This window comes from Amorphotheca resinae (assembly GCF_003019875.1).
Source record: "Amorphotheca resinae ATCC 22711 unplaced genomic scaffold M430scaffold_2, whole genome shotgun sequence".
NCBI classification, from domain to species: domain Eukaryota; kingdom Fungi; phylum Ascomycota; class Leotiomycetes; order Helotiales; family Amorphothecaceae; genus Amorphotheca; species Amorphotheca resinae.
Window position 1 is genome coordinate 74,781 of NW_020194472.1, and position 27,999 is coordinate 102,779.

General features: G+C 42.5%; 6 protein-coding genes across 6 annotated transcripts; 3 read left to right on the forward strand and 3 right to left on the reverse strand.

The window, feature by feature from the left end:
• The first annotated feature begins 55 nt into the window (after positions 1–55).
• Positions 56–2,579, forward strand: M430DRAFT_196778 (hypothetical protein). The gene is made up of 6 exons (XM_024864126.1): positions 56–871; positions 930–1,091; positions 1,248–1,979; positions 2,034–2,208; positions 2,272–2,388; positions 2,447–2,579. The coding sequence occupies exons 1-6, from the start codon at positions 320–322 to the stop codon at positions 2,521–2,523; spliced, it is 1,815 nt and encodes a 604-aa protein (XP_024723560.1). The 5' UTR covers positions 56–319; the 3' UTR covers positions 2,524–2,579.
• Positions 2,580–13,920: 11,341 nt separating this feature from the next.
• Positions 13,921–14,831, forward strand: M430DRAFT_47500 (hypothetical protein; the record flags this gene model as incomplete). Its single annotated transcript, XM_024867934.1, has 2 exons — positions 13,921–14,472; positions 14,541–14,831. 2 exons carry the CDS (start codon positions 13,921–13,923, stop codon positions 14,829–14,831), a joined length of 843 nt encoding a protein of 280 aa, XP_024723561.1.
• Positions 14,832–15,803: 972 nt separating this feature from the next.
• Positions 15,804–17,216, reverse strand: M430DRAFT_39128 (hypothetical protein). Its single transcript, XM_024867296.1, has 5 exons — positions 16,699–17,216; positions 16,550–16,635; positions 16,370–16,489; positions 16,062–16,307; positions 15,804–16,002 (listed from the first exon to the last, which is right to left on the reverse strand). Exons 1-5 carry the CDS (start codon positions 16,777–16,779, stop codon positions 15,870–15,872), a joined length of 666 nt encoding a protein of 221 aa, XP_024723562.1. The 5' UTR covers positions 16,780–17,216; the 3' UTR covers positions 15,804–15,869.
• Positions 17,217–20,242: 3,026 nt separating this feature from the next.
• M430DRAFT_15719 (hypothetical protein) lies at positions 20,243–22,610 on the reverse strand (the record flags this gene model as incomplete). Its single annotated transcript, XM_024863309.1, has 2 exons — positions 20,243–22,216; positions 22,269–22,610. 2 exons carry the CDS (start codon positions 22,608–22,610, stop codon positions 20,243–20,245), a joined length of 2,316 nt encoding a protein of 771 aa, XP_024723563.1.
• Positions 22,611–24,019: 1,409 nt separating this feature from the next.
• On the reverse strand, positions 24,020–25,929 carry M430DRAFT_133031 (hypothetical protein). The gene is made up of 2 exons (XM_024862280.1): positions 25,066–25,929; positions 24,020–25,019 (listed from the first exon to the last, which is right to left on the reverse strand). Exons 1-2 carry the CDS (start codon positions 25,891–25,893, stop codon positions 24,111–24,113), a joined length of 1,737 nt encoding a protein of 578 aa, XP_024723564.1. The 5' UTR covers positions 25,894–25,929; the 3' UTR covers positions 24,020–24,110.
• A 455-nt stretch (positions 25,930–26,384) lies between these two features.
• Positions 26,385–27,666, forward strand: M430DRAFT_32844 (hypothetical protein). Its single transcript, XM_024866240.1, has one exon. It carries the CDS (start codon positions 26,541–26,543, stop codon positions 27,528–27,530), a length of 990 nt encoding a protein of 329 aa, XP_024723565.1. The 5' UTR covers positions 26,385–26,540; the 3' UTR covers positions 27,531–27,666.
• The last annotated feature ends 333 nt before the right edge of the window (positions 27,667–27,999 follow it).

A 27,999-nucleotide genomic window follows, 5' to 3' on the forward strand; every position in this document is an offset into this window, starting at 1 on the left:
GCATACTCGCACTAGCAGATCCGGAGAACTTCTCTAGCGGCATAGTCTTTTGCTGAGTGAAGAACAAACTCAGCAAGCGCTTGCTTACATTATAGTCTACCCACGATCCTTTCCAGGATCTTTCGCACACCGTATATATTGCTGCGCCAAAAATGATATTTGCTCTTTGAGCACGATAGGTCTTATCGATATCTACATTATTGTCTCTAAATTTGACATCTTTCTTACCTTTTCCCCGTTTGCTTTCTGGTCGTTTGTTATGAAACTAGAGTCATCCTCGCCTATTTGAATCATATATCGATATATTCTGCATTCCGCTATGGTTCAGCACGTAGATGTCCTGATCTGCGGAAGCGGCTCTGCTGGTTTGTGTGCTGCAACATGGCTCGCACGTTGTGGCATTACTTGCAAGATCCTCGAGAAAAACTCGGGGCCAATGCAGCTCGGACAGGCTGATGGTGTTCAGTGCCGGACTGTTGAGGTATTCGAAAGCTTTGGCCTAGCGGAGGAGCTACTGCGAACAGCTTATCATGTCCTTGAGGTTGCTTTCTGGTCATCAGACTCTAATGGAAACCTCGTTCGCACACGACGGACGGCGGACACAATGCCCGGATTGTCTCATCAACCGCATGTCATTCTGAATCAAGCCAATGTCAATGGCTTTCTGTTAAATGCAATGAAGCGCTTTAATGAGCAGACGGTCGACTATGGATACACAGTCAAGAATGTCCACGTTAATGGCATCACATCCACACAAACCAATACAACGGTCAATATGAGCAGCGCTTCAGCAAACGATGATGTATATCCAGTAACGGTGACCGCAGAAAGATTTGGAGTGGAAGAGATTTTCAAAGCAAAATACGCACTGGTAAGTCAACCTGAAAGGACGCATGACTGTTACTTTGACTGCCGCTTATCAACTGAAGGGCTGTGATGGTGCGCATAGTAGCGTACGCCGTTCACTTGGGTATCAAATGATTGGTGACAGTACTGATGCCGTTTGGGGTGTTATGGATATTTACCCTCGAACAAACTTTCCAGATATCAGAAAGAAGGCTACCCTTCATTCGAATTCAGGCAATCTACTAGTAAGCAATCCTTTCGTTTCATATTTTCTACTGCCCTCTGTGGACATCACTATAACATGAATCTTCACACCTCTTGGCCCAGATTGCTCATATCACAGAGCCTGAGGTATTCTTTGGATTCCTGTTCGAAGAAAATGCTGACAGGTTGCGATACAGCTAATACCACGGGAAGGAGATTCTCTAGTGCGCTGTTATATTGAGCTTCCGCGGGGCACAGTTCCAAAAAGTGTGAAACTCGGAGATTTGCATTACACAGCCCAGAGGATCTTCTATCCATATTCACTAGAAATCGCGGAGACATTCTGGTGGTCGGCATACGCGATAGGTCAGCGCCTTGTGAACTTTTTCCACAAAGACTATCGAGTTTTCCTTACTGGTGATGCTTGTCACACTCATTCTCCGAAAGCAGGTCAGGGGATGAATGTCAGTCTTCAAGATGGATACAATCTTGGGTGGAAATTAGCGGCCGTCCTCAAAGGACGAGCTAGCCCTAAGCTGCTAGAAACATACAATCTCGAACGCGAGAAGGTAGCAGCCGACCTAATCGATTTCGATCGTCATTTCACAAAGCTCTTCTCGTCGAAAGCCAACAGTACGAATGGTCATCCCCCTGACTATTTCGCCGAGCAGTTTATTAAGGCAGGCCAATACACAGCCGGCTTAACGGCAAAATACGACGATTCTATAATTACGTCTGCTACCCGAGCCAGGCAAGAATTAGCAACAGGCCTGAAAGTCGGTATGCGGTTTCCTAGCACTCAGGTGGTGCGGTTTTGCGATGCAAAGGCAATGCAGTTGATCAAAGCTTTGCCTGCTGATGGTCGTTGGCGTGTTGTCATCTTTGCTGGAAACCTTCAAGACTCGGCATGCGTTGAGCGGTTAGATAGGGCAAGTTCTCATCTTCCTACTACATGGATATAAAACTCACTGAAACATCTCTAGCTTGCAAGATTTTTGTCTTCGGAAGAGGGACCAGTCCGCCAGTTTACTGCACCAGGCGAGGACATTGATAGTTTTATTGAACCAATACTTGTCCTTCACGGAGATCGATTGCAAATAGAGCAAGAGCAGATCCCATTGTACTTCTCTCCAGTAAACGGGAAATGGCGAATGCGAGGTATGGACCGATATAACCAGATGACCCATCGCTCACCAGATCCACTTACATAAACTGCTTTAGACTTGTTCAAAACTTTCGTCGATGATGAGAGCTATAATGCAGGCCACGGACACGCGTACAAGAATTACGGCATCAATGTAGCAGAAGGCGCAATTGCGATTGTTCGCCCTGATCAATGTACAACATTCTATCTTCAAGTCCTTTTTAGCTTACTTGGTGCTAACATTCTGCCTAGATATCTCCCTTGTCACCGCTCTTGATGACCATCAAGCTATTGGGGATTTCTTTGGGGGCTTTGCCTTGCGTCCGTAGACTCCGGTAATATGTAGTCTATTAGAAATAACTCAGTATATTCAGGATTTGGCTCTTTGTTTCTATTGGAAAAGGAAATCCCCTTTCTTGCGACACATGACTTCTAGTGATATTATTGCGCATGCTGGCGGCTAGCTGGGGTTATATAGAAAGGAAGGGGGGTTTTTGTCAGATAAAAGAGGTTATATATCACTATAAAGAAGTAGTAATAACAGGCGAATTCAAGTTAGTTAGAAGTAGATTGAATTAAACTAAATTAAATAGAGTAGAGGGTAGTCCCCTACTCTATATACTTAAAAAAGGGGTTACTATTTATATATATAGGCGCCGTATCCGCTATAAACAAGGTATATAGGTACTTAAGTACCTAAATCCTAACAACACTATAAACTATTAAAAACAGGGTACAAGGGATCAATCCCTGTATATTAATTAAGGATCAGTTAGTAATTAGAGGAACGTGTTCTATAACCCGGTAATTAATCCTACTGTTTGATATACCCCCCTAGGGATTAAGCTGATTCTAGACTTGACTAGAGAGCTAAGTACTAGTACGGCTCTCTCTCTAGCTCTCTCCCTAATTAGGTAATAATAAAGCTATTCCTATACCTAAAGGTGTACTAGTACTTACTAGTACGGCTCTCTCCTTAGGTAGAAGGTTAAAGAATTAAGGAAAGTACGTAATAGTAAGTACTTAATTAAAAGGGGCTTAACGTTTAAGTCCTAAAGCTCCTTAAGAACCTTAAGGACTCCTAGTACTCTAAGTAGCGAGACATGTTAAGTAATAAGGTCGAGTAAGTAGTAGAAATAAATAGAACTAAAGAATATAACTATAGAAATAGTTAAATCTCTAAGAAAAAAGGAGTAGACTTCTTAAATAAGAAATATAGCGTAAAAAGTAGACTTCTTAAATAGGAAATCAAGCTTAAGATAAGAACTAGATCCTAGAACTCTTACTTGATCGTTTAAGTAAGAATTACCTTTAGACTAGCGTAAAAGCTAGTTCTAGGTATTTAGTAGTTAAACAAAAGGGTTTCCTACCTAAATAAAGGGTATTTAACTACCCTAATCTGTAGGCTAGCTTTTGTTTAGGTTTAGGGTCTTAATATCTACTAGATTAAGTAATTTAATAAATTCAATATATTTCTAGTGTAGTAAGGCCTTAGTTAACCTATCTACTAGTATATTATTAGTTAACAGCTACTAGAGGTTAAGTCTCTCTTTAGTTACTTTTTAGCGTAGCTAGTGTTAGTAGATATCTACATGCTTAAGCTTAGTAACTAGGCATAGAGTTCTTAATTATATAAGGCAGATAGTTTAGGCGTTATCTACGTTAATAACAAACTCCTTATATAGTTCTAGAGTAATCTTAGTAAAGAAGCGTTACTACTAGTAGAGATCTTTTATAGTATAGAAGAGAGCTAATAACTTAGCCTTTATACTTAATGTAGTAACTGTCTTTTGTTTAGTTAATTTTTAGTTAATAAGTCCTTTAAACAAGTAGAACACGTATCCTTTAGTACTCTTCTAGGTCTTTAGATCATTAGTATATATAGTATTACTAGTGTAAGTAAAAGCTTTAGAGCCTTTATTACTACCTCTAAATTAGATCTCTAAGTATTAGGTTTTATAGAGATATTAGATTACTTTATCTACTACTCTTTAGTACTCTTAGGATAGGTTAGTAAAGAACTTAGACAGTTTGTTAGCTAATCTAATAGCGTCTAGCCTAGTAACAACTATAGTATAGAGAATAGATCCTACCTTACGTTAGTAGCTATAGATCTCTTAAGGGAAAGCCTATCCTGTGTTTAAGACAAGTAGCATACTTTCTAGTAGTATAAGAGGTACTTTCCTGTCTTTTAAGTAGAAGGTTAAAGTAATTAACTTAATATAAGAGTCTTAACTAAGCTATAATCTTTTAGTAGATCTGTCTCTAGTTACCTTAATACCTAAGAACTACTTTAATTCTCTTATATTACGTATCTTATAGCTATTAAACAAGCTCTATTTAAAGTTTTAAAGGTATTATTAATATTTCTTTTTTACTAAGATAGTAATATCGTCTATATAAAAGAAGATAATAAGGTATTTATTTATATAAAGATACTTAGCCTCTAGAACTAGATATAGGCTAAACTTAGCTAGTGTTTTAGTAAAGTAAGTATACTATAAGAGAGGGGAATAGCGTAGCCTATAAAGAGCTTTAAGAAGGAGAAGAACATACTCTAGGTTATTAAAACCCTTAGGATGTTTAATATAGACAGTCTTGTCTATATTACTATTAGTAAAGGTATTTATAGCGTTAAGCTAGTAGATCTCTAGATTAAAGTAGTATACTATTACTATTAAACCTCTAAATACTTATAACACTAAAGTAGTAGCGTAATTGTCTTAGCTAGTTAGATGTTAAAGATCCTCTCTAACTATAAGTCTTACTTTAAATTTGTCTAAGAAGCTATTAGTATTAAATTTGTATATAAACACTTACTTAACTAAGATAGCTAATCTTTTAAATGTACTCTTTAGAATAGTCTTAAAGGTCTTACGTCTTTTAAGATCCTTATACTCCTTATTTACTACTACTATAAATTTATCCTTATATTAGTAGTTTTAAAGCTCTTTCTAGTTGTTAGGGACGCCTAGTAGTTCTGTTTTATAGATCCTTCTTTTAGTGTACTCTATTCTTGTTTAAAAGGTAGTATAAAAGCTACTATAGGCTCTAATTTGTTCTATTTAGATAGCGTAAGCTTCTTTTCTTACTCCTTTATTCCTTATTCTTATTAGAAGTATATTAGCTAGATTAAGACTAGTAGAGTTAGATCTATACTACTAGACCCTCTATTAGGTTTTATCTTCTAGCTACCTCTCTAGTATATCCTTATTTATATCCCTTATTATAACCTTATTAATATCCCTAGTTACGGTTTTACTAGAGTTAATAAGTAGAGAAAGAAGAGTTGTTAGAACAAGTAAAGCTCTTAGTGTTAAAAGAGGGTTAAGAGCCTATAGTACTAATAGATTTGTTAAGTTAGCTAAGGTAGTTCTCTAGGTATATAAGTAGTAAGTTCTAGTCCCCTTCTCTACTTCCTTAGCTAAAGGGTTCCTTATTATTATAAGAGTTATAATAAGATTAGTTAGATCTGTTATTATTATAAGATCTGTTAGATCTACTAGTAGATTAAGTAGTGTACTATCGCTATTCTTAATAAGAGGATTAAAAGGATCGTCTTCTTCTTTAATTTACTAGTTATATTTACTAATTACTAGTATTTTAATAGCTTTAATTACTTCTTTAGTAGCGTCTTGTTTATCTTAAGGCTAGTACCTTTATATTTCGTTAAATATAACGTCTCTACAAGATATTACTCTGTCTCTTACTAGGATCTAGACCTTATAGATATTAGTAGAGTTATATCCTACTAGGTATCTAACAAAAGCTCTTAGTTCTAGCTTATTAAGACGTACTATATTCTTAATTAGAGTGTAGGCTTTATAGCTAAAGGCATAGAGGTAAGAGAGGTTTAGTTTAGAGTAGTAAAGACACTTATATAGTGTTTTCTAGCCTAAAGAAGTAATAAGAGATCTGTTTACTAAGTATCTAGCTATTTTTATTAGTTTAGGCTATAGCTTTAATAGTAAGTTAGATCCTATTTTTAGTACTCTTACTCTACTAAGGAGTACCCTTCTAGATCTTTTAATTAGCCTATTTTAGGCTACTATACGTAGTACTAATTGTTTAATAATAAAGCCTTTTACCTCTACCTAATTATTAAAATCCCTCTTAAGAGACGTTTCTTTATTAAGCTTAATCTAGTAGACTTTAGCGTTAAAGTGTCTTTTAATTAAGAAAACAAAGTGTTATATAGTAGCTAGAGAGCCTTGTTTAGTTATAAGAATATATACAAAGCTTATTCTAGTAAGATCGTTAAAGAAGTAAAGGATATATACCTCTTTAGAGTCTATTAGGTATATTTAAATAAGATCTAAGTAGATCTTAGTAAATAGTTTGTCTATACACTTAATAAGAGCTCTAGATATAATCTATTTAGCGTTTACTAGGTAGTAAACCTTATATAGTAGGATTAAGTACTAATCCTTAGGTACTAACTTAACTCCTTTAGTACTAGTAGCTAGACGTTAGATTGCCTTTATACGTAAGTACCTTATCTGTCTATACTAGAGTTCTACTAACGCTTTTAATAGTACTCTTAGTAAGTGTAAGTTAGTTAGAAAGGCCGCTAAAACAGCTATTAATTTAATAGTTAATATATCTATTACTACTGTTTATAGCTTATATTTAATTAACCTTAGTTTAGAATTAGATATAAGGTAAGTAAGAGTACTATTAAAAGAGATATCTTAGATTACTAGAAAGGCGGATCTAGTAGTAGAACTATTATATTTAAGTACCTATTAGTTAAACTTAATAAAAGTATAATAGAAGGTATTATTCTTATAAGTTAGATAGTTTTCCTTTGTATCTTAGTAGACTCCTTTCTAAATTATCTTACGTAAGGAAACTACGCTAGTATAAAAGAAAAGAACAAGGGCTATACTTCTTAGCTCTATACTAAATTTCCCTTTTAGGCTAGTAAGTTAGATCTTAACGTCTCTAAAAGCTTTAATTTAGATATAGTCCTTACCGGCTATTAAAACACTCTTTAGTAAGGCAGGCCTAATAGAGTAGAAGTATAATCTATTATTATAGACATAAATAGTTACTCTTAAGTCTAGAATAAAGCTATCCTTAAGTAGATAAGTAGGTCTAAAGAAAAGGGATTAGACTAATTAGACTATTAGAATTAGAGTTAATATAAAAACCGAGTAGCTAAAGTTAGTTTAATAAGCGTTAGACATAGCTATAGTAAAGTCTATAGTAAACACTTTTAAGGCGTCTTTATCCTTGTCTTAATTAGGTTTACTATTCTTCTTATTACTATTACTCTACTTGTTCTCTTCTTCCTTTCTTTTAATTAACTTAATTAAAGCCTTAAGCTTACTATTTACGTTTAGCTAATCGTTAATCTTCTTTTAGACGTTATTATAAGGTTTCTACTAATTAGGACGCTTAGATAACATTAAATAGTAGTAATTACAGTAGTAGTAGTAGCTACTATACAGGCACTTAGTGTTACAGTAGAGTAGTGCACAGCGTACAGGACACAGTATACAGTGTACAAGAAGGAAGGAAGGAAGGAGTGTAGCGCGTATAGCCTGTAAATAGCCTATATCTTAGAAAACAGGACAATTATAGAATTTAATATATACAAAACGCGCTATAAGTAGCGATTCTACGTAATAACTATAACATCTAGTAGTAATATTACTAAGACTAGCCTTGTCGCTTAACAGGTGTACTAGTAACACTACGTATCGCACTAGTAGCCTAGCTACACTATTAGGGATTAAGGACCTTTATTAAATCAAATTATTAAGAAACACGTAACTACTAAACCTATATTAAGGATCGAGCATTATTAGGGATTATTATAGGATTACTAAACCGGTCGAACAATACGATTATTAGGTCATTAAGACAATCGAGTAATCGTCGACATACACTAGACGTCTATAGTACTATTATATATACCGCTAATTTATCAAATTAGAACTACATAATAGTATACTATAGTTAGTAAAGAGACTGTCCTCCTTACTAGACAAATCAGGAAGTTTACAGAGGTGAGTGACTCTTTTGTAAAACGAGTCCTGGCCCTGTTCTATACGATAACCATGGATTTTGTAGTCGGCTTACCTTAATTAAAGAAAGGGTTTAACGTACTACTTAACTTAACGGACAAATTAACAAAGAAGTTAGTAATGATACCTAGAAAATCGACGTAAATAGTGGTATAGTAAGGCGCTATAGTCGTTAGACGATTACTAGATTTAGACTAGGGCCTTCCTAAGATGTTTATTATAGATAGAGGCCTATAGTTCTTAGCTTGTCTATAGGTAGTAATATTTATATACCTTAGCGTTAGATTACTATACTTGATAGCGTACTACTTATAGAGCGACAGCTAGAGCAAACAAACTAATTAAACGATCGAAATAGCGCTTAGATACTACCTTTACGCTCTTAAAGACGACTCTCTCTAGCTAGAGGCTCTACTAGAGCTATAATTCTATTTAAATAATACGCTCTCTATAAGTATAGGTAAGTTACTAAACAAGGTACTATATAGCTTTATACTAAATAATGTAATAAAGCTAGTAAGAGGCTAGAAAACAGTTGTAGTAGTACTTTACGTAAGGATTAAGATTATAGACACGTTAGATCTTATAGTAGTATCTACTAAACACTACTATAACAAGAAGCGTAAACTAATGTTCTTTAATGTAAAAGACAAGGTATACTTACGATTATATAAGGGCTATTTAATTCTTATAGAAAAGAATAAGAAGCTCGACAAGTAAAGGATAGGTCTGTTAAAGGTAATTAAGAGAATAAGATAGCTTATATATAAGCTTAAGATCCTAGATTATTAGCGCGTTTACAACGTCTTCTTAATAGTATATCTAGAGCCTATTGTAAAAGGTGTTAACCTATATAAGAGAGAGCGGCCCTAATACCTTAAGCCTGTTATTATAGATAGTAAAGAGAAGTAAGAACTAAAGAGGATAATTAATAAGAAGTCTATAAAAGGACGCGTTAAATACTTAGTTTACTAAAAAGGATTTAGACTAGAGTAAGATGTATAGCTCTTAGTATTACGGCTAGGGAATAGTAAGGATCTAATAAAGGAGTTTAAGGAACGACACTCTTAATAGTAATTATAGACTTACTAAGTACAGCTAAAAGCGTGCCTATTATAACATTACCTTACCTTTAAATTTACTACCTTTGTTATATATTTGCTTATAGTTAGCTTATATTCTAAACAGCCTTTATTACTATATTCTAATCTATGTTAACTGCCTTTATTACTACTTTTATAACAATAGTAACAAAACCACTACTCTAATCTATAATAGTAACACAACTACTACTCTAATCTACTACTACCTTTATACTAACAACAGAACTACTACTCTAATCTATTATACATCTATCCTGCTTATCCCTCTAATCTATTACAGATCTACTCTCTCTCTAATCTATAGATCTATCTCGCTTATCTCTTTAATCTATTACAGATCTACCCTACTTATCCCTCTAATCTATTACACTTCTATCCCGCTTATCCCTCTAAGTATAAACATTACTCTAATCTACCTTAACGGCTATATTCTAATCTAGTGTAGAACAGGATGTCTAACGTAAAGGAGTATAATAAGGACTATAATAGTACTAATAACGCGCTATTCTAGTTCTAAGTAATACTATAAGACGAATTCAGATCCTACTAACGAGTAGTACAAGAGGATGTACTACTAGCCTATAAACGAGTAGTACAAGATATAGAGGATGTACTACTAGCTAAGAAACGTAAGGACGACGCCCTTACTAATGTCCCTAACGTTATAGTGAACTACTAGACTACTAGAGTAGATATAGGCTTTTGCCTAATTATAAGACAAAAGGTAAGGGATAAAGTACGCGAACTATAAGGCGCTAAGTATATCCGGCCTTAGAAACATAGAATAGACTATAATAGAGACCTAGACCGCCTACGCGCCTAGGCCCTTTACGACCTAGTTAAACTACTAATACTATACCTCTACTAGTATTACGATAGTAAAGATACTAATAGATTTCCGGCTAACGTAATACTTATAAGTAGAGCGATAGTAGTAGTACTAAATACAGGTATATTAGTATAAGAGAGGTTAAAGCTCTAGCCTAGGAATTTCGCTTTTAATAGTCGAGTATATACTAAGATAAAGTAGTACAGTTAACCTATATTAACGCTAACTAGAAAAGTCATTACACTAATAGCTAATAACTCTAAAATCCCTCTAATAAGTAATATACTAGAAAGAAGAGTAAAGAAGGTAGTACTATTCTTCTAGACAAAGCTAATTAAGGTAGCGGAACTATTACTTAATTACTATAATAAGAAGGACTACTATATAACGCTACCTCTAGGAGTAGACAAAGAAGTAGCTAACGTAGTTACTATAGTATCTATACCGGCCTAACAACGATTATACTTAGCGATAATATCTACCTCTAGACTACGTAAGATACGTGTAGTAAAAGTAGAGCAGACTAAGACTACTCTTATACTATTAACGTTAAAGTACGCGCTTGCCCTAGCTTTTATAGAAGTCCTTAGAGTCGTAGCTATACGTACTAAACAAGAGTTAGACAGGGCTATTACTAAGGGTAATAAGGCTATAACGACTATTAACGAATTATACGTAAAGCTTAAAGACCTTAAGATAGATGTAAAGGCAAAAGATATTAAGGCTTAGATTTAAAAGATACACTAGGACCTAGAGGATTATAAAGGCCGCGCGACTAGTAATAACGTTATTCGTAAACTAAAGAGATACAAAGTGTAGTCTTACTTTAAGCTACCTAATCTGTTTCTTTATTTTAAACAAGACTAGATAAAAAAGGATTTTATAAAACCTAGCTAATTCGTTAATACTACTTTGTTTTCTAGAATTAGAATATATAACCTATATAGTAAAGTTAACGTAATCTACAAGTATATACGAGCTCGTAGATTAGTAGTAGTATAAGAGCGAAACCGTTACTATAAGGATAGTAAAGTTATTAAAGAAAGTATATAAGAGTATAAGGCTATAAAGGATAAGGATAAGTACTCGGCTTATAAGATAGACGGATTTAAATTGTAGTAGTCTAAATAGTCTATAAAGACTTTAAACTACGTAACTAGGACTACTTTAGCCGAGCTATATTTTTACTTTTACTTACGTATTACTTATTTTAACTACCCTTTTAATTATATTTGCTTTATCTATACTCTTTTACTTGCTTTTATACGGTTTTATTTACTTTTCGTATAGTAGGGACACTACCTTTTTCTTTAGTTAGTAGGAGTTGTTATAGTAGAGTAGTGTATAGCGTACAAGACATAGTATATAGCGTACAAGAAGGAAGAAAGGAAGGAGCGTAGCGCGCACAGCCTATAAATAGCCTATATCTTAGAAAACAAGACAATTATAGAATTTAATACATACAAAACGCGCTATAAGTAGCGATTCCACGTAATAACCGTAACACTTAGGCTTACCCTTACCGTTACTACTACTACTCCTTCTACTAAGTATAGCCTCTATAGTTAAGAAGGCGCTATAATTACCGGATTAGGTAACTCTAATGTCCCTTTAGCTTCTAAGGTTAAGTTTAAACTTATCTAACACTTCTTTAAACGTTATTGTCTCTTTTCTAAGTAGCTTATAGCGTACTATCTTAACAAAGTATAGATTAACTTCTTCTAAGCCGTTAATAAAGGCCTTAATTAGTCTATTACTAGACACTTCTAGTATCTTGTTAACTAAACAAGCTAGGTAAGTAGACTTAAAGCGTTCTACCTAGGCTATAACCGACTGTCCTCTTCTTAGTAAGATACTAGCGTTAGTTAGATCTTATAAGAAGAGATCTTATTTAACTTTATTAGAGGGTATAACCTTTTACTAAAGATCTACTAGGATCTTATACACTATGTCCTTAGCGTTAACGTATTTAACGTAGTCTCTTCTTACTAATCTAGTAATTAGAGAGTATATGTCTTTAACTAATTAAGCTAGGCACTTATACTCTCTTTAGTGTTTAGAGTAATACCCTTAGTAGATACGATATTATTCTTTCTTATTGTCTATTAGTATAGCGTAAGTAACTCTTAAGCTATCTTTAGGGACTCTTTTAATATCTAAAGGATCTAGAAGGCTTAGCTCTACTAGAATAGAGAGTTCTGCTTTTATAGTGTCTAGGTTAATATATATCTAAACTCTAGTACTAAGCGCTTTAAATTTAATGACTTTTATCTAGTAATCCTAGTTACTAGATCTATTAAGAACTAGTATATTTCTAGGCATGTTTCTAGTTGTTTTGTGTTAACTAAAAGTAGTAATAAAAGAAGGTAAATAAAGGAAGTAACTCTAGTTGTTTAAGAGTAGTCGACGTACTTCTACTAAGTAATAGAGTCTACTAAAATCGTTAAAATTAAGTGTGATTCTACTGTTATTAGTAGTATTAAACAGCTGTTAGTAGTGCTTAGAACTAAGTGTTTAAGGAAAGTAAAAAGGGGTTAATATTAATCCCTTTTAACGCTGTTTAGCTCTTATAATTTAAGCTCTCTAATTAGTCGAAAAGGTGTTTTTATATCAAAATAATAGTTACTAAATAGCTATTAAAGTAACCCGGGCTTATAACTGTTAGATAAAAGAGGTTATATATTACTATAAAGAAGTAGTAATAACAGGCAAATTTAAGTTAGTTAGAAGTAGATTAAATTAAACTAAATTAAATAGAGTAGAGGGTAGTCCCTTACTCTATATACTTAAAAAAGGGGTTACTATTTATATGTATAGGCGCCGTATCCGCTATAAATAAGGTATGTAAGTACCTAAGTGCCTGAATCCTAACAACACTATAAACTATTAAAAACAGGGTACAAGGGATCGATCCCTGTATATTGATCAAGGATCAGTTAGTAATCAGGGGAACGTGTTCCGTGACCCGGTAATTGATCCTGCTGTTTGACAGTTTTATATCAGGAGGTAGACACGGCCATTTCACTGTCAGTTGTAAAGGAATTGACGTATTAGGCTTGTTGGCCCCAATCTCTTCATGTAACAGTGGCCAGTGACCAGTTTAATATCCCGGTCTAAACGCGCTTTGTTGAGGTCGTCTACCTTAAGTGGGTTTGTCGTCTTGAGGAAGGGGGGTTGTATTGATTTATGCACCCCAATATATTATATTCGCGCCTCGGCAGAAAGGTTACGCCGTACATCCGACATCAAGCCCAGACTGTCAAACTTGACGCTCTACAAGCATCTAGCCCTTCTGTTCTGTTTCATCTATTCTTGTGTCAAACATCGGTATCACGACATCATCCGACCGCTTCCCGAGTCCTCCTGCGCATCTGGACCATATCACGGTGTTCTCTGACGATATCAGACGGATCTCTTACACGCGACGTTTTGACCTCGAGGAATCCGACCCAATACTTGGAGCTGCGCTAGATATCATCCGGCAATATGGGCAGGAGACAGAAGCGCGAATCCGTAATCTTGGAATTGTGAATCGAATGAGGCTTTTGGATGGCATCCTGCGTTCTGCTTTGCCGCTGCGGCGCTTTTTGTTGCTAGGGTTAAGAAAGATTATATTTGATAGGGAGAACCCGATTCATATGTGTTTTGGCACAGTTCTCTTCACTTCATTCTTTACATTTTCGCTCCTTTACATTCCTTTAGATCTCTTTGTCTGCTGCGCAGCTTTCCATTCCTTTGCCTGGTGCATTTCAACCCTTCACTATGATTGCTCAGCTGTCTGCTCTTCTACTCGGTGCTAGCATTGCAATTGCTTCTCCCATCGTTGACCGAGGTCCTTCCGATTCGGGAGACGCAACTCAATCCATTGGGGTCTCCGGTTCTACCGGTGCTCCATCAATCGAGAGCGCGGCTGCCAGTACACCCTCGGCCTCTAACCTCGTCACCTCTTCCAAGCCAGGAGCATGCGGGTCTCCAACGATCGTAACCATTACAGTGACGAACGTTCCGTCGACTTCGGCAGCAAGCGCTACATCAACGATTGATATATCAGAGGCCGATGCAAACCCCACAGCTTCCGTACCGGTGTCCAGAGCCGGCGGCGTCCTTCAACCATCCGCCGCAGCCGAAGCGAACCCGCGCGACGACACGGCGACCCGAGCCTTCTCTTCCGTCACGATCAAGGACGCCAGTGGTCAATGTCTCTTTATTGATCCGACGGCGGGCGATTTTCGGCAGAACTTGATCCCGGTCCAGGTACAAGACTGTGATGGGAGCGCGGGAGAGAAATTTGATCTCATCACTGCCGGGGTTCACGTGCGTTTTTCTAAGTCCTGTCCGACCTTACCTAAGGTATCTCCTGACTAACCCTTGGTTGTTGTTAGAATAATGCTCCGAATTCGACGCTCGTTGTTTCTAGTCTTACTCAAGGGTGCTTGAACTTTGATCCGAGAAGAGCTGCGGGTGATACTGTGATCTTGTTCTCTTGTGGGGGGAGGGCTGACGGTGGGGGAGGCGTGACGAATTCTCAACTGTTCCCCTACTCGGGGAACGAGACAACGCTATCACTCGCGCCCGAGAATGCGAATGGAGTGACGTGTCTTGTTCCCCTGAATGGGAAACTGGATGAGGCGAATTGCAATAATGATGCGAGTCAGTTGTATACCATTTCCTAGTGTTCTAGATATGGTCTTGGGGAAGCCTATTTCTTGACCAAGGCGCGAGATACCCCTTTCCTTTATATACTCTGTATCGATAAGATGGGGATCTCCGTTGCTTTAGTTCTTTCTGGCACCAGCTACAGCTATTATACAGACGCGGGAGACGTTGGTCATATATATATAAAGGGTTGGTTAAATACGCAGATGTGCCACCCAGATTTCAGATCTTGGTATTCTTCTCTAGCTCTACACGGTATCATGTCCCCTCTCTTTCATCTGTTCCCCTGGAGGAATTACTGACATAGTTCTTCAAGAGATAATATCCATATCTCGATAGACTTCTGAGTCTTCCACACGACAAGGTCAAGCAAACAGTGACTCGAGTGAGCATCGTTGATTTATCCTTCTGTCTTTATACCACCTTTTTCTTTGACTCAATTGCATTCAGGTCCTTGTTGTTTTGCTACTGAGTGACAGTTATTTATCTGTGGAAACATTATCCGGTGTTAAGTAGCAAAGCTTCTAGATATCGCAAGAGGAGAACTGAAGGACAACTTGATTTCAGATGGATCAAGACATCCGAAAATGACATCACTTTAGTCCTTCTCAGTACCCCCTGAACACAGACTGAGAGACCTGGAGCCCCAGTTCTGTTCCTTTGTTGTTTCTCTCCGCAAGATAAGTTATGCGCAGTCATTCTGTATCATCGCATACTGAAGCACGGTCCGCCAGTCAAAACAGGGCGAAGAGCACAGTTGCATCAGGGCTCAATGTTTCCACGATTGCTGAGTTTTGTATTAAAATGCCGAAGCTCGTGAGTCAACGGCCACTGATCAGAAGCAAGATACTTCTTATCTAGTGCAGAAAAGAATTGGCAATAAACACATTTTTGCACTATTATGACAAGAGCCTAATAAAACAACCGCTGTACATGATTTTTTCGTAGTTTTCAGTTCGTGCTCTCTTCATCCCATTATCCTATCTCATGCATCAACATCCAATCACGAGCTAGACCCCTTGACTTTGGGTCGAGACAGGTTAGGGTGATGCGAATTACAACATCACGGCAGCAAAGGCGGCCATGGCGGCAGCGCCCATGTTGATTCCGTTAGCAGCATTCGCTCCGTTGGTGACTTGAACTGGAGTGGAGGAAGCAACACCGGTTCCGCTGGCGGCACTAGTGGTCCTATTGCAAAAATAATTAGCCAAAATTTGTGATCAGCACAATGCGAAAGGCCATCGTACTTTGCAGTGGTTGAGGCAAATGATGAACCAGCCTTGGTTGAGGAGGCAGTCAATGAACCAGCCTTGCTTGACGATGTAGCGAACGATCCGCCGTTAGAAGGGGAGGAAGCAGCAGTCGATGAAGGTGCTGGGGTGGACGAAGTGACCGGGGCAGAGGAGGAAGTGGTTGCGGCCGAGGAGGTAGCCGGGGCAGATGAAGAGGCCGAAGAGCTAGAAGATGCAGCAGTGCTTGAAGCGGCGGCAGAGCTGGACAGAGACAGTCAGCCGAGACCTCTTACTTTCTGAACTTCTGAAGTCTAAGTCCTTACCTGGGGACCGAGATGGTGATGGTAACACCGGCCTGGGAACAGAAGGACTCGAGATCTGATGGCAGGGCGGCAATGTCGGCAGCAGAGCAAGATTTCTCGGCACAAGGGGTGACTTGAGGACTGGGGAGAGCAGAGACGGGTCAGTATTAGGCACTGGTCTCACACATCGCCGCGACTTACGTGAGGACTCCGGCGGCCTTGCAGACGCAGGGGAAATCAGTGGTCTGGCATCCGGTAGCTGGGATAGCTGCGATGAGACAGCTCAACTGCATTCTCAGTCAGTGTGGTTCGTTGGTAAGTCGTAGGTCGAACTTCTGAGGGAGACATACGGCACAGGACGGGATAGTCGACAGATCCTGCGCATAGGCGGAGGTTGCGGCAACGGCGAGGGCGAGGAGAGAGTAACGCATCTTGCAGGATTGAGGATTGAGGATTGAGGACTGCGGGAGGTGAGTCTGGATTGGTGTAGTCGGCTTGGGGCTCTGCTAAACGAGTGTGGGCGTTCGAGATGGGAGTGGAGCGGAGTGGGATGGAGAGGGCGAGTTCTGGTACCTTTTTGAATGACGATTGTTGTTAAGGAGGCGTGGCAAGCAGGAGGGAGAAGTGCGGGGGGGAAGGGTTCTTTATATACGGCGTGTCCCTGCGTATGCACGTCGGGGAAGATTAGCCAGCTAAAGCCACGGGCCAATAGCCTTTTAGATGGCTGTAGCTTGTTGGGTTTTGTCTAGGCCTCATTTGTTGGAGATGGCCGGATACGAAGCTGAGAAAGGTGACAAGGTCAGAGTGGTGGTCCAGGAAGGATTCCCGATTGGGAAAAGCGGGGGAAGGGGCAGATGCGGGGGAATCGGGGATTGTGCGGGGATTCCGGGGTTGCCGTCTTATGCCCTTATACGGCAGATATGCAGCATCATCATAATGATCATAATGATCTTATAACAATATACACATGTTCATGCTAGTATAATGTCCGAGCATGTCCAGCCCGTTGTGTATCCGTATGCACAAATCCCCCCGTCGGGCCCAACGCCAAGATGTGCTTCGTATCCCCGCGCTACTCCGCATACCTCGGCCCCTTTTCCGAAGGGTCTATTGGATCACATGCTCCAACGGCCTGGAAGGTTCTGGCTGCTCATCTCCCTCGCCCGTTGCACCGATGTGTCAAGGAAATTCACGCTGACCAGACCCCTGTTTAGAAGAGCCGCGGCTCGATAGAACCATCCTTTTTACATGTGTTATCCCACCCTTTTCAAGAGCCGAGATCAGGGCTAGCGGCAGCCCGATATAACTTATAAGCAAGGTACAACCCGGAGAACCTATCGATGTGTTTGGCTGACTGCCAGAGGAGATTAGCCTCTAACTCGATCCAACCTGCACATGCCATGTGATCCAGCTTCTAATGATCCTCTTCCCCCCGGCGCATCATCCCCGACTCTATTGATAGTTAAGTTCATCGGTAACTAACTTCGATGAGTTTCCATGTGCTGTGAGATAAAATTCGGGATTCGAATGCCGATATATAGTATACTGTATTCCTCTCTAGTTATCGCGGGTACACAGAACTTGAGTGAAACGCGTTGGTGCAATCCCACGACCTTCTCTCAGTTGGTCAACGTAGTTACGCAAGGGGGCCAGTACCCAACTGTGAGTTGGAGTTTTCCTTCATCTACCTATACCTCGCCTTACTAATATCACTATGACAGGCATATTTTTCTACCCCATAAATAAAATAATATAACTTTCGTTATCCTCCGCTTCATTCTTTTTAACCTTCAACCTACACAAGGCTCTTTATCGATGCAAACTAGAATAGTTCAGGACTACGGCATACCCAAGGCCTGCCATTTTCGAAGGCGCACAAAGGCCGATATATGATTGGATACTTCATTTACGGCAATCTCTTAAGAGTTCGAGGTCTGGGGTTTGCTGGATGAGCTGTGACTAATACGACCAGGACTCCTATTCGACTTCCTGATTTAAGACCTTTTCATCCCGGGAACTTTAATGATAGCATGATTATTATTTGGGATATGCGGCGCCAATCATCGAAACGCTGTCTCCTAGTAGGAAATTAGGAATATAGCATTCTTATTTGGCTAGCCCGCGTTATGCCTGCTTTACAACCTTGCTTCCCTGGCTTTCTTGCTTCTTTGGTTTTACAAGTACTGTCGCATCACAGCCAGACTAATCCATCATGGATTCATGGTTCTCTGGTATCTTGAAATTGTGATAGTAATGCGCTGGCTGGTGTTCTCTGAGGTTGCTGAGGTCTCTTACTTTGGACATGCTTCTCAGCAATCACTCTCTCTTTATACTTTCAAACCCCGGGCTTCGAGTATATTCTCCTGCTAGAAGTTTTCAGCTGGATTTTTATCTTGTCAGTATAACTCTCATTACTCCTCGTTGATAGCCCGATATGTTTGTATGCCTCCTTCCCTGAGCAAATTTTCAATAAAAAGTGTAATATAATAGATCAACGAATATGAAGAAAAGGGGAGAAGCCATCTACGAAGATAAATATCAGCATTGTACAGTACGCCTGTTTGGTACTAAACCGTTTCCTGTGCCATATTAACATATCCTGGGTCCAAGGTAATCCATTACCCTCATCATGACGTATATAGGCAAGATGCGTAGGGAGATATCGTTAATACCTAGATCACAGGAGCGGGGAAGTGAGGTGGGGTAAGGTAGGTAGGGGGGGGTGGGTTCATCATGTGATTAATGATCAATGGTAGGACCTTGAGCCAGGACAAGAAGCGGAGCGAGGAGAACAGTAATAGCGACTAAACGCATGATTTCGAGTAGTATTGTTCGTTGCTTGGATTTGAATTGGGGGAGTTAAATAGATGAATTAAAGAAGTTCAAGAGTAGTATATACACCTCAATGTCCTCTCTGTCACCATCATAAACCTGCTTATACCATCCAAACCTCTATACCCTTTAATAAATACTCTCGTATACATAGGTAGACACAATAACCATGCGCAACAAAACCACTGAGACCAATAAAACAACCTGAGAGCTTAATCCAGACGAACTCAAACATTTATCAAAGAGAGACGTGCACTTACCCAAAGAAACTGCCTATCTCGATATGACACGACACCGCTATAAGAACAGAGCTCTAGTTTTATTTGAGATTCAATTGTTTTGTCGATGAGTACCTAAGGTATCTACAGTCATGTATATCTAGAAGATGATGACTGTGTATAGACTCTTATACAGTATGCACATAGCACGCAATTGTACCTAGCTATGGACGTCAGATTTAAGCTTATTCCAACTACATCCAGCCTGTCTAATTGGATGATGCCGGAGTAGATGTATGAGAGGAGACTTTGGGTCGGCATTTGATCTCTTCTCTTACTGGGTTATAGACAACAAAGAGCGTATATTGTAGGTTCAAGCAACTAATCACTGTCATCGTGTTGCTCTGCACTGTATACCTTGGTCATCAGATGCATGACGGCACTTGGGATCATATAGTTGTCGACACTACGACTGACAATCTGTAATTCAAGTAGAAGTCAGCTTAAGACTCCCTAGCTAGCTCTCAATCTCCCTAATCTCCTTGATCATAAAGGAGGAATTCCACCAGGGGGCTGCTCATATCCATTCATTACCCCAGGTGCTATCGACCGAATCCTCATCAGAAACTGTGCATTTTCAGAATCCAATACCAACGTACAAATACAAACAAATGGTGCAATCGCTCACACATTCTCTTTTCTTCCCTGAAAATCCTACAAATCACCGACCCAGGCTGCTTTTATGCCGCATCCCAACCCAAGAAAAAAAAGAACTCCACCGCAAAGCCATATCAAGGGCTAGCCAAACTCCAGCGCCATCCCGCCCAAACCCAACTAAAAGCTCCTAATTGCGTAGTAGGCTCCCGGCCCTGCCGAAGCCCAACCATTTCCTACCTCCGGTCTTGGTCTCCTCCGCATTACCGGGCGCGACATCTACACTTCCCTTCCGAGGACGAGTCTTTCCCTCATTTGTTTCAACGCTGGTACCATCAACCCCAAATGCACTATGCCTCCTCGTAGCATGGTTCGGCATACCTGTGCCAGCAGAGCTCGGCCTACACGAAGAGACCGTGTTATTTCGACTGCGCCTAATTGGAGGTGGTGTCGCACTAGCTTGTTCGTCTCTGTCAACCCAGGTCTGTGTCCTGCCACTTACTTTCGGCTTCTGTTGCTGGGAGGTTGCTGGTGCGGGACTGGTTTCCGCGCGACCAAAGAGACGATTCGCAAAACGGTTCTTCTTCGGCTCCTGCTTTGGAGGTTCTTGTTTTGGAGCCGCGGGTGAATTTCCAGGTGAGGCACCTGATGTGTGGGTGAGGCTATACCTGCGGATTTGGGTTGTAGCACTCAGTGATGAGCGGCGGTTGGGGGGTGCGGGTCTGGGCGACGCATCGAGTGGATTGGTCACGTTTTGGTTGTTGCCATTGCGCTGCACGGCACGTCTAACTGGATCATCGCTCCTTGGATGATCAGCCATGCTCGAGTGACGGAGCCTTTCATAACGAGCAGCGACATGAGAAGGTAGAACCGGTTCATGGTTGAACATCATATCGCGACCCCAAGGATCATCACGGTCATCGCTGGCGAATGTAAAGAGATCTGGTGTCATGACTCGCCTCGGACGATGGAAATCTTGTGTTGCAAAGGTACTAGCAGTGCTAGATATATCGTCCCCATGTGTCTCCGTATCCCATCCATGACCTTCACGTCTGCTTGTCACTGTCTCACCTGCACTTCGAGGTCGTGGAGAGACGGTGGAGTGGAAGGTGCTTCTGGTCGTGTCAGGAGCAGGGAAGGTTGAAGTACTATTTCGGAATGTCCCATCATCAACACGCTTCTGACACAGGGTATCATTCGAGTTCTGGCAGTGCCTCAGCGTGTTAGTGCTAATTGTATCTGGTGTTGGAGGGAGTGTCTGATGATGGTCGAAACTGGCTGTGTCCTTCAAGGATCGCCTGAGACTCTGTCTCGATTCCGATTTCTCCCTGTTCTGTTCCGGCAGTGTTTCAGAGTTAAGGTGGCTACTACTCTCCATAGACATCTTCAACTTTTCCAATCGCTGCAGCGGTGACACCAGGACGTTGTTAATTGAGAGGAACTGGCTCTTGAGGAGATCGTTTCGTCGCGAGGTAGCTGATGGAGGTTGGGTCGTTGCGGGCCTCTGATCAATCCACCTCTCCACCGACTCCGACTTGCGATGTCCCCTCTCTTTCGCATGCTCCTCAACTTCGGTGTCCAATGACAGTTGTTTGTCGTCCAGCGACTGGTACTTGTCCCCATAAACACTCAAGAAAGAACTCTCACTCAATACGCTTAACCGAGGACTGTCCAGCTCAGTAGGCGGAGCCTCCTCGGCCTCCTCGGATAGCTTGGGCAGGGCAGCATCGCTGTAGCTAGAAAGGTACAGGCTCCTCAAAGCTTCCGCGCCCTCGCTCTTCTCTGACAAGAACGACGGCATCCTCGCCATAGCGCTACTGATCTGCGATCGAGAAGGCGCGGGCGAGCTAAGTTGTTCTTCCTGACTCGCGCGCGAGTAAGACGACTCGTATTGTGTATCAAAGGCCTGCACGACCCCTCTCTCGTGCATCAACCTCTCCACCTTCTCCTCGAGGTTGACAATGATGCTGACGGCCTCCTCCACGGCTTGATCTCTCTTTTCCAACTCTGCCAGCAATTGATCATTGATCTCCTGTAACTCTGCTTGTTCTTCGAGACGTCTCTCCGCTGCCTCCAGTCGCGCTTCGAGGGCCAGTTGACGTTCCCGACGATGGTGTAGTTCGAGTTTGAGGTTGAAGTTTTGTTTGGTCAGCGTAGACACATGCTTGTAAAATATTAGTATTCATCGCAGAGCACAGCCAGATTGAGCAACTGACCTCTTCGATCTGCTTCACCCCCATGCTCAGTCCCTTGCCCGCACCACTTGAGTTTGGCCGCCTCTCCTCCCTGCCCTTCAATGGTGAACTCTGGGTTGACCGCACCGGCGTGCCAACGCTCTCCCTCCTCGCCTTGGCGCTCTCGACCTTCCTCTCCCTCAACCTCTCTTGTAGCAGACTGGGGCCGGAAGTACCTCTGACTGATGGGTTCCGCGGCAGATTCACTGACGAGCTGTTACTGCTCGAACTAGGGGTCATTCTGGTGCGGCTCGATGCACTTGATTCGGGGCGGGGAGGCAAATGGCGGACTCTCCGGGTGGAGGGTAGGTGGCTGTCGTCCATGTTGTTTCTTTCTCTGTGGAGGATGTGGGATTGGCGTAGTGTATGGTATTGTATTGTATGAGCAGGGAGATGCAGGACGAGGGTGGATGACTTGATGGATGTGCGAATGAGCGAAGGTGAGGAAGATGGTGAAGCTGGTGAAGCTTGATGCTGCTATGGGAAGCGGTGAGAGGGGAGGGCGGCGAGAAGGCGAGAAGGCGAAGAGAAAAGGAGTGAAGGGGAGAGAAGCGCGGTCATCTGGATGTGGATATGGATGGGGATGGGATATGAAGGAGTTGAATTAAGGTGACGGATTTGTGCTGTGCTGTGCTGTGCTGCGATGTGCTGTGCTTTCTCACATTGTGCAAGGCGGGCACGCAGGGGATTGAGCGGCGGCAGGCGCGACTCTTTGTTTTGTTTTTGGTTGCGGGAGAGCAGGACGAGACGGGAAGGGGCAATGGATAGAGAGCAGAGGAGTGCCAGGAGAGGAAAGAGAGGAAAGAGAGGAGGGACAACACAAATACAGAGAGACGATGGAGGAGAGAGCGGGAGAGAGGGGAGAGTTGACAGAGAAAAGGGGAGAACATTCACACATCACAGATCGATCTGCCCACCCCGGTCAACCACTGCACAACGCCCGTCCAATCAGCCGCATCATCCCGCAGTAGCCGTGTGCCCACCAGTGACAACAACCGTCTTCGAAAACATCAAAAACAAAATCGCTGAAAAGGGGTTTGTTGTCTGTGTCACAATTGTGGTGATACGCCCGCTCATTGGCTGGGACCCATGCCCTACCCCAGATCAGGCATGGCGGTCGTTCGCTTGCGGCCCTGGCCGGCTTTAGCGGCTCTTGTATTGCGCTTGCCCAGATTGGCGCTTCTTGCTTTGGCTAATCGCCCCACCGGCTAACCACATATGGCTACTCCCTCAGCATGCCTGTTGATACCGGAGCCGCGTTCCTGGAGTAATGCCTTAGGGGGAGCCTGTGCACCCACATAGCGCTCCACGTGATACCGCCGTTGCCAGAGTGAGAGTGATTGATGTTCTGTTGCTCCAGCTATCACGAGAAGAAGTACGTCTTGTGTAGGATGTACAGGAATCTTGTAGACCCATGCTCCGCCGATATATACAGATATAGGGTCCCATGACAATATACGGAGTAGATATCGACCTGCTTTGTACAATTTACTTTATACAGATATTCTCCAACGGACTGCGGACTGCATCTACAACCTGGCAACCCTTCCTGGATATGTCGAGAGCCCAAATCTCTACAAATAAGTCCTTTCCAATTTCCTGGGCAGATTGAGGTGGCCCCGCTCCTCCCAGATCACAGAGACATGGCTCTATACCATGGCCGGGGTTTCGTGTCTACCTCCTCCCCCCCCCCCCCCGCCCCCCCGGAGGAACATCCTATCTCGTGAATCTTTCAAGATATAATAGCTAACCATCTCTATGGAATAACCCTGCTCCCTCCCGTCCGGTCAAGAACAAAGAGGAATATACATCCTTTGAACATTATCAATAAGCACTCTTGTTACCCCATAAATCTTTCCAGAATTCCTTGAACCCATACAGCGGTTTCTTATCATCATACACAACGGCCTTCTTAGCAGCAAATGCTTCAAACATGCCGCCAGATCTGTCGCCAGATCTGTCGCCAGTCTTCCCCACCAGGTCTTTGGCCGGTCGAGCTGCTCGTTCTTTGATGGCCTCTGAAAGCTCTGGCGCAACATCTGCATAGCAGGATTGCAATTCCCGCTCGAGGGAGAAGTAAGGCTTCTTAGCCAGATCGGGTGCCATGAGATTGTAGGTTCGAGTAAGGTTGTTGAGATTATTAACTGCAAGCTGGAGATATGACATTTCCGCCGCCTCCCACTCCGGCAGCCGAAATGGTGCGGGTAGAGGAGTTGCTGTAGAAGTTGGCTCTTCTTGCGAGGTTTCCCTACTTGCTGTGGATGGCGACTCTTCTTGCGGAGTGTCCCTAATCGTCTCTGTGATCGTAATCTCCCCGTCGTCTGTCGTCACCGAAACCTGACCTTCTGGAGAATCGCTGGGCGGTGACACCTCCTGAATGATCTTGACCATCACCGGATCATCCGTAGCATTCGTAGGCACGGAAACCTGCTCCACCGGTCTCTTCTTCGGATTGTGAACCCGCTCGGACTCAGCATATCGTTCAGCCATTCGCATTTGGTCTTGCAGACTCCCACCCCGACTCGCAATCGTTCTTGCGGCATGCCGTTTCCAATCATTCCGCAACCTGGCCCGGAAAACATTCGCTGCTTTCACAAGCTCCTGCTGCTTCTCAATCCACGGTGGCACGATGTCTTGACGTTGGATCATCTTATTCATAATATACTCCGTGGTATTGATGAAAGGATTATCGGCCCTAGGATCCCTTTCGATAGCTTTGCCTCGAGGGATGTTCTGCGATGCATTAGTAATGCCCTTAAACCTCCTACTATTAACATACCTTGAACTGTCCTCTTGCAATGGCATCCTCGATCCTCTCATTCGCCAAAGAAGCCAATCCTCTGAATGAAGTTGGCATCGGCCTCGCCCCTGGTGTAAACCTTTCCTTCAACTCCTTCCTCAGCTCTTCCCTCTCCTTGTCCGTCATCGGCGCATCCTTCGAGGTGGCGTATAGAGAAGTCTTGTCCCTCGCATTCGCCAGTCTCTCTCCCGGTCGAACTTTCGGCCGTGGCTGCAGACGCAAATCTACAATAGGGCTCGGAATCTTCGCAGGACCTCGCATTCCGGGTTTCAAAGGTTTCCGTGCATCATCAAGCATTCGCAGAACCGCATCTTCCGTACTCTCCTCCCCATCCCAAGCTTGTCCAGTAGCGATTTCTCGTGAACCTCGGCCCACATTCGAAGTCATACCAGCCTCTGCGAATGCTGTTGCGTACTCCGATCGAAATTTCGCCGCTTCTACCTTCTCCAAAAGCTTATTTTTCAGCTCTTCCGAGAATCCGGCTTCTTCCACAGCTTTTCTGCCAGCTCTCCCTCCTTCGAGAAGTGCATCTTCTGTCGCCTCCGCGAGTCGTCTTGACATCGCTCCTCGTTCGGGTTCATTATCATGGCTTGATTCTGGAGAGGATTTCGGAGATTGCTCTAGTACTTTTGCTTCAACTGTTGACTGATCCTCCTTCTCTTCTACCTTCGCCGCGAGCGAGTAGAGAGGCGAAACGGAGAATCTCCGTATCCTTGTCTTTGGAACGATTGAAGATGCATTACGTCGCTGGGGAGCTCGCAGGTGGCGAGCACATGTGTATGGAACCTGAGATTTGATTCCGGGCATATAGAAGGAAAACGCTGATGGTTGCGGGGTTCCAAAAGATGCGTTGTGGACGGAAGATGTTGGAGATAATCGCCGGTTCGCTTATCGCTGCGGGCTGAAGGCTGAAGCCAATAAGCGAGCCGACGATTACTGTACATTGCCGATCCGCTCTGCACCGTGCAGTACAATTCCAACCGAAGCTGCTTGGTTGTTACGCGCGAGAACTCGTCCTCAGATCATTTCTATAAAGCGACCTCTTAGTCGAAACTGATGAGCCAGTGCAGCTGACCACTATGACCGGCGTAAATCATGGACCGGAGATCAAAGCAAGGCGGCCACATCATAAGAGCAGATCGGGCTGTTTTAACTGCAAACGGAGGAAAGTAAAGGTATGTACGAGGTCGTGGCGATGTGTAAACACATAATCGATTCTACGACATGCAAGCACAGTGGTAGATTTTCCCTTCCGTGCTCGCGGCATCTTTCATTCCTCACTTTCACTGATCGATCCCAAGTGCGATGAGAGTAAACCAGTGTGCAAGAAGTGTGAGATTCATGGCCAGGCATGCTCATATCTTCAAACCCACCCTCTCAAGAGAGGGCCGCCAACCGTGGCCTCCATGCTAGCAACACCAAGTCCAACGACAGCATCAGATCCATCGTATTCGATGTCCCCCGTTGCTCTTCCAGCAAATTTCACAATGCTAGATCTCGAGCTCCTCCATTTCTGGACGACCCAGAGCATAGCCTCATTCGTCGACTTCCCTTCCTGCATCAATCTCTTTCAGACCACGGTCGTGGAATTAGGCTTCTCTCATCCCTTTCTGATGCATGAAATCCTCTCCCTTGCAGCTCTCCACCTCTCGAATTTGAGACCCGATAAAGCGTCAATATATCGGCACGCATCAGACACCCATTTCGCCACCGGCCTCTCCTTATTTCAACCAGCAATCAGAAATCTCTCTGACGAAAACTGCCACGCGTGCTATGCCTTCTCAACGATGGTGTTCACGCACGCGTGGGCATCACAAGATCCCGATAAGCCATCAGCGATCTTCTTCGTCCCGTCTTCTTCCACCCCTCAAGATCTTGATGTCGTGCACGTGCAATGGGTGAAGCTGCATCGAGGCTCCCACGAGATCCTGCAGAAACGCTCTGCTTTGCTTAGAGAGGGACCGTTGGAACCTCTCTTCACGCCCTGGAAAGGACTTGATCGCAACGGCCCGCATCCCTTACCTGCAGTCGAAGAAGAACAGCTCTCTGCGCTGTCTGCGCTTGCCGCGGCGTCGTCTCTGTCGGCCGAACAGAAACTCACGCTCAATGAGATGTTGCAGAAAGTGAGGAGGGTCTTTTCCATCTTGGCTTACAATCCGAAAATTAGTCAGCTTAGCGCAGTGATGAGTTGGTTTAGCATGCTCTCTGAGGACTATTTGAAGATGCTGGAAGAGAAGATCCCAGAGGCTTTGTTGATTGTGGTGTTCTACTGCGTGGCGCTGAAGAGAGCCGAACATATGTGGTGGGTGAAGGGAAAGGGCGAGAACCTGTTAAGGACGGTCATGGGTGAGTTGGGTTCGGGATGGGAGACGTGGACTGATTGGCCCGTGGAGCAGGTTCTGGGAGTCGGGGGTGAGAGGCGTTTTTTTGGGATCGAAAAGTAACTTGCATTGGGAAACATTGGCTCGAGATAGAAATGCACTCGAGCAGCAGACAACATGGGCGTAGGCGTTAATTAGCGGGAAAATATTTGTGGGAAATTAACTCAGATGCTTTAATTTGTATAATATAGGGACGGCATAATTGATGTCTGAATCCATCAATTACCTTAGTCAAGTATACGGTCTACGTAATCACAATATTGATAGCAACAAAATTCCAAGGTATAAGGCACCATCCAATGCTTTAAAGTCTTCACTGAAAATCGAAGATAAAATCTAATAAACTAAGGTACTTGAATACAAGAGTGTTTGTCAATTAAGGTAAGGTACCTCCTACTTCTACGGCTTCTATTCAATTCAAATACCCTGGGCACCTGGGAAGTGCCGGGGTTTGCGATATGCAACAAAGCATTTTAACTTGAGACATATTTCACTTCCAATAATCACTCCCGTACTTGGATTTTTCAGTTTG